Source organism: Mercenaria mercenaria, chromosome 5, assembly GCF_021730395.1.
Source record: "Mercenaria mercenaria strain notata chromosome 5, MADL_Memer_1, whole genome shotgun sequence".
Lineage (NCBI taxonomy): Eukaryota > Metazoa > Mollusca > Bivalvia > Venerida > Veneridae > Mercenaria > Mercenaria mercenaria.
Window position 1 is genome coordinate 65,933,097 of NC_069365.1, and position 15,514 is coordinate 65,948,610.

General features: G+C 35.6%; 1 protein-coding gene across 2 annotated transcripts in view; it reads right to left on the bottom strand.

Annotated features, from left to right (window-relative positions):
- The window catches only part of LOC123557463 (AP-4 complex subunit epsilon-1-like), a 204,765-nt gene that overhangs the window by 31,169 nt on the left and 158,082 nt on the right, over positions 1-15,514 (bottom strand). The window contains exons 1-2 of one of the 2 annotated variants that reach the window (XM_045348927.2): positions 9,780-10,095; positions 2,567-2,638 (exon numbers count right to left, since the gene is read on the bottom strand). In XM_045348927.2, coding sequence (XP_045204862.2) covers positions 2,567-2,638; positions 9,780-9,947 — 240 coding nt within the window. In that variant the 5' untranslated portion in view covers positions 9,948-10,095. Of the gene's footprint in view, positions 1-2,566; positions 2,639-9,779; positions 10,096-15,514 lie in introns of those variants that run through there. The other variant, XM_053543780.1, reaches the window with a different exon arrangement.

The window sequence follows — 15,514 nt, forward strand, 5'->3', positions numbered from 1 at the left end:
TTTTCACCGAAGGAACATAATTTGAACAATTTTGGTAGAGGACCACTAGGCAATGCAACATACCAAATATCAAAAGCCTAGGTTTTGTGGTTTCAGACTAGAAGATTTTTAGTTTTTTCCTATATAAGACTATGTAAAATTTGTGACCCCTAGGACAGGGCCTCTTTTCACCCCAGGGGCATAATTTGAACAGTCTTTATAGAGGACCATTAGATGATGCCACATGCTAAGTACTGAGGCTCTATGCCTTGCAGTTTTGGACAAGAAGCTTTTTAAAGTTTTTCCTTTTGGTTGCCATGGCAACCAGAGTTCTGTATGGAATTCAATTCTTTAAACAACTTTGAAAGGGTGCCACCCAAGGATCATTCCTGTGAAGTTTGGTGTAATTCTGCCCAATGGTTTTCAAGAAGATTTCTTTTAGAAAATGTTGACGGACGGATGACGCACGACGCATAACAGACATTGAGCGGTCACAAAAGCTCATCATGAGCCTTTGGTAAAATAGCAAAAGTGGAATCATTTGAACAAAACTGATGGAAGGGATCATACATGTAAGCTACCAACACAGTTTGGTGAAGATCCATCAAGTAGCTCATGAGAAAAAGTTGTTTACAGACTTTTCTATTTACAACTCTGGCAGGCCGGCCAAGCATAACACTTTGAACAAACTAGTGAAAATTCGATGTCAGGATGCTACACACCAAGTTTGGAGTAAATCTGACCTATAGTTTCAGAGGAAAAAATTTCTGAAGAAGGATGATGGAGGGTGGACAAAGGACACATGGTGATAGATATACGATCACTGGACAACAGCAACATATTTTTACACTATCAAAGCCAGAGTTATGTAACCTGCCTTCTTAGGTCATCTCATGATGCAAACAAATTGTGTGTTATCTAAAAGTGTTCAGCCTGGTAGTTTTTGAGAAACCCACTTACATGCAGAACTTTTACCAAACATTCTAAGATTAAAAAGAGGCATTATTTTGACAAAATAAAAGCTAGAGCTATTTAACTTGTCCTGTGAGGTCATCTACAGATGCCAAAAATGTGTGAAGTTAGAAAACATTTGGCGGTGTAGTTTTTGAGAAACCTGCTTACATGCTTAACTGTTGTGACAACAGAAGCTCTACTAATTTGAAAACATTCAAATACTGTAGGTGTTTTGGGTACTTTTTGCATAATCTTTATTTAGAAATTTGTGGTTAAGAATTCATTACACCTGAATGTTTGCATGTTTGGACATGACAAAAGTTAATATTCATGAAAATGGCACTACTTGTAATTCTAATATGACTAGCAATGCTTAAATCATCACAACGATATTATGCTGACGTCACATTGACGTGACATTTAGCGCCATGTATGCATCTAGAAACAGAGCTTTCAAATTTCATCAAACATTTTACTTCATAGCATGTTTAAAATAAAATGTCACATTGCACAACTGTCTTGTTTAATTTACACACATATTGAGATGGTTATTTGCTTTGCAGAATAATTCGCCATCATTTTCGTACAAACTGAACTCTACCGCAAGACATAATACCCTTTTTGGTCCTGGCATGCCAGTCTTCACGAAAAACTTTTCAAAGTACTAGCCAGCCGGACTACTAACATAGCAGAAATTACTAGCCCGAAAGGAATTTTGGTAGTCCGAACAGTAAATTATTAAAGGTGTATTTTTTATTTGTTTGGTGTCATTTTTAAACTCTGTGTGATATTGTTTGATATTGCTTATTGCATTTTTATTATACATATGCAACATAACTGCAAAACAAGCTTCTTTTCTTTTTATTTTGGTTCATTATACATTTTATTCACAAGAGAACATTTCAAGCATCGAGTTGATATAATCCTCACTCATGTCACACTCTGACTCATCTGATGGTAAGAGTTTTATTCATGAAATGTTATTCCTTACCCATGATATTTGATTAAACATACATTTGTAAGTTTTTTTTTTATCTGACCCCTTTTATATATAATTAGATAGATGTGTATATTTTAGTTGAAACATTTGTTTACTTTACTTTTCTATTTTAGTAAAGGTCACGCTAGGTTAAACAGACTGGTTTTCCTTCTGCTTCTCGATATGGATAATTCAGCGCAAGGAACGCTCAACCAGTCTATTTCCGCTGGTGCGCGTAATATCTACACTCATCAAATACTGTGCGCTAGTAGAAAACTCACGCTATGGATTTTTTTTTTTTTTGGTAATTTTATACGTATTCTCTCGATTTTTTTTACTAGCCTCTCGGACTAGTCACCTAGAGACAAATACTAGTCCGATCTAGGTTTTTACTAGCCTCGGGCTTCGGACTAGTGGCCAAATTCGAAGACTGGCATGCACATGTATAAACAAAGGAACGCAATGACCTACCATGGTGCCATGAATGCACGAAGAAACAGTTCTATCATATTTGATATAAATTTTACAATAAAAGATATATTAGAATAAAAATAATTTATAGCAAAACAGTCTTTGAACACTAATTATACACTCGGGCGGTCAAATGTTGTTGGAAATAGTTTCACTTGGGCTGAAAATATCAATGACAAACACCTTAGATATAACTGAATCTGCCATAGTTTCCTTCAATGTTTGTAATTCCTTTTTAACAATCTGCTCCTCATCCTGCAAATATAAAGTACATATCGTATAATAATTATGTAATGAACTGAAATTATATTTTGATTTCCATTTATAAAGGAATTAATAATTTCAACTACGTATTAACAGTTAGGTTTTTTGTGCTGAAATTATCGATAAATTTTCCACAATTAGTTACTTTGTCTTCCGACTTCGGAGCTTGTTCCATCAACTTAATCCGAGCCAAATGCATGCAATGTTTTATTGTCGGCAATTAGCGCCTTCTAAACATGTCATCTAATCTGGATTTATAACGGTTTACATTTACAGACGGTCTGTATCAAACATGATGCTTTCACACTAGTCTCACACTTCAAACAATGCCGGCAGTTTTTACGAGGCTGTCAATCAAGAGTTAAGCCACTTTGATTAGTTACGTGGCGGAGCTAATCACGTCATTCGAGTGAAGTTACGTTGATAGAGTTATATTGATTTTGTCGTCCTTTGAAAATATCAGAAATCCTGTGTATGCCTCTGACATTGTGTACTGGCGTACGGATCATAATTTTTGGCGTATTTTACGCCGGGACGCCGCTTAATGGAAGCCCTGAAGGTGCATGCAGTTATGGTAGTACTGCATGTCTGATAAACCAGAAGTACATGTAATAGTATTTTAATGTTAACCACATAAATAAAGTCATTGCATTGAACTGAACTGAATCTCATTTATCTGGATCAAAAACAAGCACATGGATCTATACATTTTTCTTCACCATATTACATACCGTATGTTAGTTTAAAATCATGAGCAGTTTCATTAAAATCTACATGTACAATGTAGAAAAAATTCTGTTTGCGAAAAAGTCATCAAAACTGTGATTTTCCAACAGACTGTCATGATCATGAAAACAAGTGTGGGATCCAAAGCAAACTACCCTATGATATCTTTTTGATTTATAGAAAAAAAAAATGTGGTCTTAAAGATGTTATTTCCCATACTCAGTTTTTAATCAGTATGTCTCCCCCCAACTGTATTAGACATATTGTTTTTGCCCATCCGTCTGTCCGTCTGTCACACTTAATTTCCGATCAATAACTGAAGAACCATTTGACCTAGAACCTTTAAACTTAATAGGGTGAAAGCACTTATGCAGTAGACGACGCCTATTGTTTTTGGGGTCACTCCGTCAAAGTTCAAAGTCAAAGAGGCCTAAATATGGAAAACCATTTCCGATCAATAACTTGATCACCACTTGACCCAGAATGTTGAAACTTCATAGGATGATTGGACATGCAGAGCAGATGACCCCAATTGATTTTGGGGTCACTCTGTTAAAGGTCAAGGTCACAGGGGCCTGAACATGGAAAACCATTTCTTCATAACTTAAGAACCACTTGACCCAGAATGTTGAAACTTCATAGAATGTTTGGACATGCAGGTTAGATGACCCCTATTGATTTTTGGGTCACTCTATTGAAGATCAAGGTCACAGGGGCCAGAACATGGAAATCCATTTTCTGATCAATAACTTGAGAACGTTTTGACCCACAACCTTCAAACTTTGAAGTTAGAAGGGTGATAGGACTTACAGAGTAGATTTTGGGGTCACTCCATCAAAGGTCAAGGTCACAAGGGCCATCTACCCATCACACTTCAGTTTCGTTCAATAACTGGAGAACCATTTGATCTAGAACCTTTAAACTTCATTTGGCGATAGGGCTTACAAAGTAGATGATCCCCATCATTTTTGGGGTTACTTGATCAAAGGTCAAGGTCACAGGGGCCTGAACAGGGAAAACCATTTCTGATCAATAACTTCTGAACCACATGACCCAGAATGTTGAAACTTCATAGGATGATTGGAAATATTAAGTAGATGACCCCTCATGATTTTTGGGTCACCTGGCCAAAGTTCAAGGTCACATGGTCCAGAAACTGGAAAACTGTTTCTGATCAGTAACTTGAGAACCATTTGACCCAGAACCTTCAAACTTCATAGAGTGATAGGACTTACAGAGTAGATGACTTTTACCTCCTCGATATTTGCATTATCGGTTGCAACGGAAGTGACATAATGCCGACCTGATCAATAAAATAAGTCATCCCAATAAGCTACATGTAGTCCAACAAGTGTGATGCAATTCTAGGAAATATTGAGATGATTTTTTCATATGGGCAATATCCCCACTCACGGCAAACACTCGAAAGACAAAAATAGTGGAAGCAATTTCCGATGAAATTTTCATCACTGCCAACGCTTTACATGCTATATGTTTAAATGTCAATTATGTCACAAACTGGCCATAAATTCAAATAAAACTTACATGTATTGAAAGGGGATTCAATTCCTCAATGATTTATGTAAAATTATCAAATAATACCCAGAATTATAAATTTTCTGGTGATTTAAACCTATGTTTGTACTGTACACAATTAATGTTTACCGTGTCTACACGCCAATATGCACAAGTGATAAAACCAATAACTACATGACTGTGTACTGTGATTTATGCTCCATTATTTTGGTCCTGCAAAGTTTTAACATTGGCAGTGGCTAGGTAGCCGGTTCCAGCTACCTAGATCAAAGGTCTACGTAGCCTGTTCCAGCTACCTAGACTAAAGGTTTAGGTAGCCGGCTCTATATATTAGGGGTGGGTATTGCCACGAAAATTGGTATTGCGATATATTGCAATATTGTATGTGGACATTGCAATATACTGGGATATATTGTACCAGTTATTTAATGAACAAAAACATGATGAATCATACTGTTTTTTTCAAATTCATTCAATTAAAAATGAGTAAAATGACTAGTATCAACAACACGAGTATTTGCTCGACCTTCTCAATAAATAAAAATACCAGTAAACAAAAAAATAAAAAGTTTTAACTAGATTATGGGGAGTATTGTCAATTTGTCATACACAAATACTATTAACTATTGATGATTTTGCCTTTATTGTTTGACAACAATCTCGAAGTCCGCCATGTTGCTATCATGCTATGACGCCGATTACCGGATATTCAAAAGCGAAAGTAGACTGCGTCAAAATATTATTTAGTTTATTGTGCGGCACTACATTCGGTTTACGGATACAATCATATCACAGGTTGCTCAATTCACCGATTATAAACGAGGAAAGTGGTATAGCTGTTGTATGAATAATAAATTCTAGTTGATAGAAAAGTTACTAATGAGTCGCTGACAAATACGAAATTATATTTATCTAAATTTTCTTATTGGTTTTATTATGTGGAATTGGGTCCGTAAAATAGCTGTAAACCAGTCTGCTACCTGCACCGGAAATGAAAGGAGAAAAATGAAAACAAATTGAATCGTGCTGGCAAGAAAAGGATTTTTTGTGTGAACCTTCTTGGTTTACGTTAGTGTTACTTAAGGAGGTAGGTTACCTTGTTACCAGGGTAAATTCAAATTAGTTGAACCGCAGTGATTTTTTGTATTTCGTGTAATTTAATGTTTTAACTGCTACAATCTCAGTTCCGTTTATCTCTGTCCCTTCAAGTACATTTTTTATCCAGGTTTGAAGTACATGACCCTCTTAAGGTATTTTATATAGAAAGAAGAAGGAAAATACGGATATTTAACACTTTTCAGTGTATTTTGGTTTCATTGTTATCCGTAGAAGTCTGCATAATTAATAGTTTTACTAGTATGCGCATTAGCTTTCTAATAAAAGCTTAAAATGTATATGTCGCGGGGCTCGTGTTTCCATGGTAACGCATTTTCTCTCATTTTTCAACAATTATTTATGAAAACGGGTTTTTCGACGGCTTCAGTGCCATTCTGTTATTGACCAATATGGAATATTTGGGTAATATGATTAGCAAAATAACAAGAACTTTACATGGTACTATGTTTTTCTTAAACTTTAGAGTAACCATGGCAACAGAGATGTTTAAAATAGTTTATATGTTGCTTTTTATCGTAATTTCTTATAAAAAAATATTATATAAAATTATCTTTCTTGTGAATGTAGCTTTAAAACATCTTATTTCTAACGTTAGTAATATTTTCGTATGAACTGCAGTTAATTGAACAAATTTCACAGCTTAAAATACTTACAGCAGTGCCCGTCGTCTGACATTTTTATTGAAAAAATCGTTCTGCATGCTGCTATTATTCTCATGGATATTGTTGAAATGAAAATAAAAAGCCGAAGCTGTGTTCCTTAAATAGACCAGTGTCAACGCTTTTGAATTTTACAGTTAGACATATAGGTCACGGGCTTCGTTTCCATGGTAACATCAATTTAATTCAAGACACCACAATTTTATACTGAAATTTGAACAATTTTAGAGCTTATTTTTAGTATTTAAGTAACAAATTATCAACGGAAACTGGGAAATAGGTATAACAAATCAAACTGCCCATTTTTTATTTGTAAATGACCGTAATAAGTTACTTTTCAGCCAACTATATTCCCAATCACATCAGTTACCATCATCCATTTTCTTACATTCCGCAAAACATTTCAATATAATTGCATAAAAGAATCAAAATATTGATCATTTTTCAGAGCAAAAGACTAAAAAAAAGTATTTCAGCAAATAATGGCTGTTTAAAAACAGTTCAAATAAAGAAAAAGCACAGAATAACGTACTTTCAAAATAAAAGCTATTAATTTTGCGCGGTAACTGACACGTAACGTCATGACGTCATTTTAAGGCAACAATGTTTTGAAGCGTTTCTGTGGCAATTCATTCATTATTTCTGCATTATTAAACCATTAAACATAAGATCGGAGGCAGGTTCAAGATTTATTTCCAGAAGAATGGATATACAAACACATTTTGTTTGTCGTAAACGTCGTCGTAAATCGTCACGTTAGCTTCCGGTTGGACATGCGCACTTACAAAAATTAAGGTAACCTACCTCCTTAATGTTATAAAATAACCGGTATTCGAAAATCATATCGCAATATCGTATCATTGGAAAAAACATCGCAATAACCGGTCTACCGTGGTATATCGCCCACCCCTACTATATATTGATAATTTAGTGCATGATTTTAATACACTCTTAAATTTTTCAGCGAGTTATTATCTGTTTACTTAAAGTTGTAAAACTTGATGCATAATAATTCTAGATTAATTTATCAATAAATCCAGTCAGCCCCGCCTACTCGCCTGTCAAACTTCAGCCAATCGTAGCGTTAATATCCCACAGTGTCAATCAATAATATTGTAAGCCGCCGCCATTTTGAAAATTTTCAATCGGCATGTAAAAAGCCGATTAACTTAACGACAGCATGATCTTATGCAACAATTGTATATTATTCTTTCATTTTATTAAGGTTTCGATGGAGGCCTTGAGAAACAAAAATCAAACAACACCAAATCATAGAAAGAAAGAGTTGTTTGACATGAAAATTGAACAGCATGTAAAACATGTATATTACTTTACGAAACAAGTGTCAATATACCGATATAAACATTGAATTCCGGAAAAGGGCTGCCTAAAGGGGCCCCACTTCCGGACAGTTAAACGCCTTTAAAAACTCACCATTTTCAAAGAACTGTTACACATGTTTGTTTTGATGCATTTGCAATAGCGTGCGAGTGGTGAAATTTCACGTAACAAGGTGGAACATAGTTTTCAGCAATTGTTTATCTTTTTTTCTTTACAAATGGCATTCATTTTCAAAGGGAGACAACTTTTTCTCAAAGATTAATTAAAATAATCGGAAAAAGTTGTTTCCCTTTGAAAATGAATGCCATTTGTACTTAAAATAATCGGGAACAGTTGTCTCCCTTTGAAAATGAATGCCATTTGTAAAGAAATAAAGATGAACAATTGCTGAAAACTGTGTTCCACCATGTTATGCGAAATTTCACCACTCGCACGCTATTGCAAATGCATCAAAACGAACATGTGTAACTGTTCTTTGAAAATGGTGAGTTTTTAAAGGCGTTTAACTGTCCGGAAGTGGAGCCCCTTTAGGCAGCCCTTTTCCGGAATTCAATGTTTATATCAGTATACTGACATTTGTTTCGTAAAGTAATATACATGTTTTACATGCTGTTCAATTTTCATGTCAAACAACTCTTTCTTTCTATGATTTGGTATTGTTTGATTTTTGTTTCTCAAGGCCTCCATCGAAACCTTAAAGATTACTTCAAAAATTATTTCAATTACCATGATTACGGTCAATTTCTGTAAATGAATTGCTCGGGTACTGTGGATAAGAAATGATCGCGGACGTCAGAATTTTATCTGCCTTACAAAATATTGTAAAAAGATCGCCATTATCTACGAGTTTGGTATCATTTTCGAAAAAATCAATAAATAAAGTAATTAAATGTATAAATCTGAACAAGTTGATGCAAAAATCAGGCATTATAAAAGCACGAGAATCGAAACATGAATGAAAATTTTCACGGCGTTTTAATCGTGCACCTGTTAAATTTACGAGTTTCGGACATGTAAATTTCGGATAAAAATTTAAAGGCGACTTTTTCATAGCTATGTGTATACTTTATTTAGAAATTCATGAAAATGATAATGCAAGAATCAATTTCCTTAAATAATTACTGTTTATAAGTTACAGCTAGACCCATAGAAAGTGGATATATATAGGCAGGAAACTGAATGCTATGCTATTCTTCTCCTTAAATTCCTCAACTTCTCCCTAAATTCTGTGGAGGGAGAAGTCACTTCTCCCTAAAATTTTGACCTAGGATGATCCCTGGCACGTTTTCATATCAAAATATCCACTTCGAACAGTGAAATTTTAAAAGATTTATTCGGGTGAGATACGATCAAATTATCAATTCAAGAGAGAGTTCTATGAGTCATTTTGACTGAATGTACGACTACTTTCACTTGGTTGAAAAAAAAGTTTAATTCAATGTTGAACGTAAACTCAATAAAGTGACACCTCGCTGTCCAGAAACATGGTACTGTTAAACCTTAAAACAACGTGATTTGGTGGCTCTTCGTTGGGGCCTCGAAAAAGTACTCGACCTAATTTTAGAAATAAACAAGTTAGCTCTTTAGATTGGAGGAGAACCTAGCTTTGTTCACGTGAAATTTCAACCACTTAATATATCTATTTCCTGAGTTAATCGTGAAAAATATTCCAAAAGAGTCTGGTTGTAGGACGCTAGCCAGTAGACTTAAACATTTGTAAGCAAAAATCATTGAAAAAAATGCTGGTGACTAACGTATTTATTTCTTGCTTTGCGCACTGACTGAACAAACAATTCGAATCCTCTAGATATTCCATCAGGACCAACCGATTTGTTGGTTGTGGGTGGGGAACTTCCAACTAAATTTCCAAGGATGCCTTCGCTTATGAACCGAGGTAATGCCGAAAAGCTCTTATCTACCATTTCTTTTCATATGATTTTACACATTTACATCCAAAACACTAGACATCAGCTAAAATACTTCAATAGTTCGAAAAAAAATCTTTATTTTCATTTTTGATGGACTTTGTTGACAGTTTAGACGGTGAAGTTTTTTTTCCCGGCGTGAGATTTACAATTAAAAGGGATGATCAGGCATCAACACACTAAATAGCTGGCCTCCGATGGCTGCAGTACACCAGATCCATTAATCTACAACTTAAAGAATATTGTTAGCGCTAAATAAAATAAAATAAAAGTAGGAATCATGTTAGATGCCTTTTAGTCAAACGAACAAACTGTAAAGACTCAATTCTACTGGTGGTGTATGACCGAAGTACAAATGAGCAATAATTTCATGAGGTTTCCGTGTTGTTAATGCAATGAAGTTAGAGGAAAATAATGTTCCAGAGAGGAGAAAATGAAAACTTAGCATTTCATGACATTATCATTTTCTGTTCATTTTGTTTTTTCTTCTTCATCTTTTTCATCATCATTATCATCATCTTCTTCTTTTCCAAATTAACGGTAGAACTCCTACCGAAATGTCTGGTACCCTGTGATAAAAACTTCTTGCCCGATAAAACAGCTAGTTATTTATAGTAAAACTGTTTATATGCCGTTCTACGTACACTACTGCTGGATGATCACCGTGCCATCTGTCTCGAAGCTCTCGAGGATGTGGCAGTTGGTGGCTGTGGCCGGCCAAATTCCAGTTCCAGATGGCGCGTGAAAAGAACAAGTACTTAAAAATGTTGATGGAAACAGGAATTGGGGAAAAAAACATTGGCGCCTCTGGTACCTCATTAGACAATGGGGTTTTTCTGCTCTGGCACTTCGACTATTGTAGGCCTATTGCTGATTTTAGATAGCATAGTGATTCTGGCTATGTAGTTGCGGTGTTGCAAGGAAGCCCAGCCGAGGTCTTGTATCATCTTGGTTACACATCCAGCTAGTAACATAGGCGGCTGCTTTAACCTCAGGAAAGGAGTCCGGGAGGATTTTCCTTCTAAAATGAAGTGTAGGATTTCGTTTGGTGACAGTGTTGTTGCCGAGAGTGAGTAATTCAAACCAAATCTGTAATAAGGAAATTATATATGACTTAATTTCACAAGATAATAAAGTAAACACTATTCTAAAGTCATTCTTAGCATTCGTAGAATTTGTTCTCACTGGCATGAAATATAAATAAGAATTAATACAGTCAATCCGCGATACGATCAGATGTTAATTTAGTGATGTGGAGCCTAAACTATCCTGACCCTGTAGTATACCACTATATGTCTAATACCAGCCATACTTCACACTGGTTAGGAAAAACGACAGCCTTCGCGTTGTTACGTCAGACCGAGCGTATTTAACCGCCAAGGCTCAAGAAAACATGGCGAAATTTGACAATAATGTTCATATTTTCTTCCTTCTATTTTCAGTTGTATGCACATTCCATTTAAATGACTAGTCTTACGGAATATCCACACTATATGCCCATACGCCGAAATATTCTATATCGCTAGAAAACGAATTGTTTCGTAGTAAAACGCAACAAACTTTGGTGTGTGATGTTCAAATGACGAACAGACATGTAAAACTGAACATATTTTATCATCGCATTATATCAATATCGACGTAATTCAGCCATCCTCTGGTACCTATACACTCTGTATACAAGAGTACTGTTGCTACTGAAATATTTTTTGACGGAGGTATTCCTTATGCCGTTGAAATGCACTTTTTAAAATGCAACGTTAGGGGGTACCGATCGCAATACAACGTTGATGTTCGAGAACCATTTTCGTAAATGATTTTTTATCTAAAACAAACATCAAATACTTATCCTTTAAAACCGAAGTCTGATTTCTTTATTCTTCTACTACATCTCTGTAGGCAGAACTTCATTTTTTCTCACCAACCTTACTAGTTGTGTTGTTATTACTGCGGTCCTTTAGCTGCAGTGTTTCTGTATACATGTATTTACCGGTACTAGAGAGTATATTTCATTGTCTCTCGCAAAGAGTCCTAGTCAAACATTGTTTGCTTAACAAATTATCAAGACCTTCGAGTGGTTTGTCGTCTTATTTATCTCGGGTCAAAGTTCAGATGAGCAGGAATTGAACCACGATGGCGTTAGCCCGAGTGGTTTAATATCCAATCATCTGGACGATGAACCGTGGTAAGTTAGACGATAAACCAAAGGAAGGCCTTGATTGTTTTCATTCTTACATGGTCATTGAACTATTTGTCATATTGTTCTCTTACCGGTCCGCGCGTCAACCGTTGTTTATCGCAGAATATAGAGAGCTGGAACTCGAGCCATGTTAGAGTTTTACTTTACTTGTTTGCGTGCTATTCTTCCATTTTATTTATAACTTACTATTGAACTAGAATATCAACACAAACAGAAGCTAGTGTGATGAATATTTCAATTTTAGCTCGACTATTCGAAGAACAAGTAGAGCTATCCTACTCACTATGGCGTTGGCGTCGGCGTCGGTGTCGGCGTCGGCGTCAAACCTTGGTTAAGTTTTTCGTACCAGTCCACATTTTGACAAAACCTTTTGACATATGGCTTTGAAACTTTCAACAATTGTGTACCATCACAATGTCCAGTTTTAGGCAAGGGTACTTAACTCCATCAAGCATGATACTTTTAACTGGCTGAAATTAGTATACACATGCCGTGAATTCCCACTCAAAATTACCACTTAAGATTTTCGCAGTAGAGAACTGTGGCAAGTCTATATCTGCATGTAGTTTTCGTGTGGCTATCGGTGTGTAACATTAACGTATTCGCATTGACCGTTAATTATAGGCTATAGCATTTATTTTTATCCATCGGTATTTAACAAATTAGAAGAGTTAAAGACCCACCAATACCTAGTGGTCTACTTTTTCCTCCCACATGAACTTTGTGCAAATAATTCTGGTAATACTGGTATCATACAACTATTCTACAAGATGACAGGTGGACAAGCTCAGTCCGGTTTTCATAACTTCATCTGCAAACTTAGTCATTCTCTTCTCGGTATAGTTTTATAAAAAAAATAGAATAATAACTATCTTACACTGTATATAGAAACAAAGTGTGATCTAAACTCACCTTAATACATGAAGTACCGTGCATACTACTACATTAATTGAATAATATATTTAGTAATACATTGTCTTAGCCTTATATCTGTTACTTTCAAACTGTAATTAGACACTTGTTATTTCTCATTTCTTCATACAAAATGTATCATTACAATTATGGAACAATCTGACTGAAGTACTTGATCTTCTAAACAAAGATCCGAGAAGGACCCATTCTTAATGGTCTTCTGTATATTTTTGATTTCCAGAATTGCTATTTTTATTTTCGCAAATCTATTTGTTTATTTTAACCAATCAGACGACTTGTTCGAATGTCAAAGATTAAGAAAAATGTGTAGGTTGTCAGGGACTCGAATCCGGGACCAAGTCGCTTACAGAGCAAGTGCTCTACCGACAGCGCTAACGCTTTACCGATAGAGCTAACCAGCTATCTGACACTTTCCGTCATAAAAAATGTAACTATCAAAAACCCAGTCTAAATATAGATTTTTTATTCTTACAAAATGTTGTAAGTAAGCCTTCTGCCTGGCTAACGGAATGGTCGTCAGAACGAGGCTATCAATAGCACGTCTTCAGATCCTAAGTATAGCGTAATAGGAGATGTACTTTAGTCAGACAGCATTATGGAAATACAAAAGGTTACAGTTAGTTAGTGGTGTCTCTTTAAGGTAACTTGACAGTAGCCACTACTGACCTTGACATTTTAAAGGGATAAGTACAAATATATATAACTCTCAAAGTTAGAATTGAAGCTCAAACAAGAGATGGCACTATTAGTGACAAACGCCCCCGAGGTTTGTCCAAGAATGCTACAGTTCGATGCGCAAAATATGCCAGAATAGTTAAGGTATGACTAATTTTTCGACAAGAGAAAAATTTCTCCGAAGATAACCTTGACCTTAGAGCTAGGGTCTGGGTTTTGAGCATGACGCACTAACTCATCATAGGGAAAAATTGTGATAAGTAATGTTTGATGATGGCAGAGTTATTGACTGGACAAGAAACATAAATGTTAACTTTTTAATCTAAGTTTGACTTTGACTTTGAAACTAGAGATTTTGGACTTGCGTCTGACACGTCATTTCAATATAGGGAACGTTTATGCCATGTAATTTTAAAATGTCTTCATCGACGGAATAGGTATGGAACTGACAAGAAACACACCATGTAAACCATTAACCTCTAAAGGCCTAACTAAACTAAAGGAACCAGCGTGGGAGCCATCTGGTCTAGTCGCGTAATGGCTGCCAGGTATTTGAACACTAATTTTTCACTTGGCATGGCAACAGAGGTCTAAATTGAGTCTAGTTTCTGCTTAAATTTCATTGTGGATGTATTTTTGACATTTTGGTTGGAAAAATGGGAGAGCAGGTTGTATTTGGTGAAGTCAAGCTCAATGTTAGTATGAGTAGTACTTCCAGGTCACAGCAGTGTGATTTTGATGTCAGTTTACAGTAAGCAAATGTGACCAGAGAAATATCTCTTAGAAGATACATGACTCCTACTTTTCTCTTCATTTTATATCAGTTTTATCATAACTCTTTAAAATGAGGTAAGGATTTGTTCTCTGAAATGGGTCTAGCTATGTTTGGTAGCTCTTTGAAAAAGGTCAGTTTTATATAGAATATATAGGGAAAATTATTTAGGCTATTGTGACCTATAAATGTGACATCGACCATGGAGCTAGTGGTCTGGTTGTTATGCACGACACGTTTTCTCGTTATCGGGGAATATTTCTGCTAATTAATTTCGGAATTTCTTGATTAATGACAGAGTTACAAACCGGATATGAAACAGACCCTTTTAACCTTTCACTTGACTTCTAAGTGTAAACTTTGATCTTGGAGCTAGGGGTCTGGGTCTTGCGCGTAATCATTTTGTGGGGTCGGATCTACGTGAGTTTTTTTTCATGTTGTGTGTGTGTGCGTGTGTGTGTGTGTGTGATTTTTATTCCCGTATTTTTGTTTCTTTCTTTGATGGTTTGTATTTGTATGCATGCCTTTATATAAAACAACAGTATGTTTATTATTTGCATGGCTTTAATGCATGAATTTAGTCAATATCATCTTTGATATAATGGTAAAGTTTTCTGATCTGCCATATCGGCTTATGATACTTCTCTGTTGTGTTGTCATATAGTTCATGAAGGAATCTAAATGTTTACGAGAAAAAAAAATAATGTCGATGGTGAGTTTCGAACCCACACGGCAAAAGGTCTGTTTAACATGGACTGTATGCTTTACCACTGAACTAATTTGCAATTGGTACAAAATTTAGAAATATTTAGATTGTAACATGATTAATGACAGAGTTACGAACCGGATATGAAACAGACCCTTTTAACTTTTCACTTGACTTCTAAGTGTAAACTTGATCTTGGAGCTAGGGGTCTGGGTCTTGCGCGTAACACATTGCCTCCTTATGGTAAACATTTATGCCAAGTTGTTTCAAAATCCCCTCAT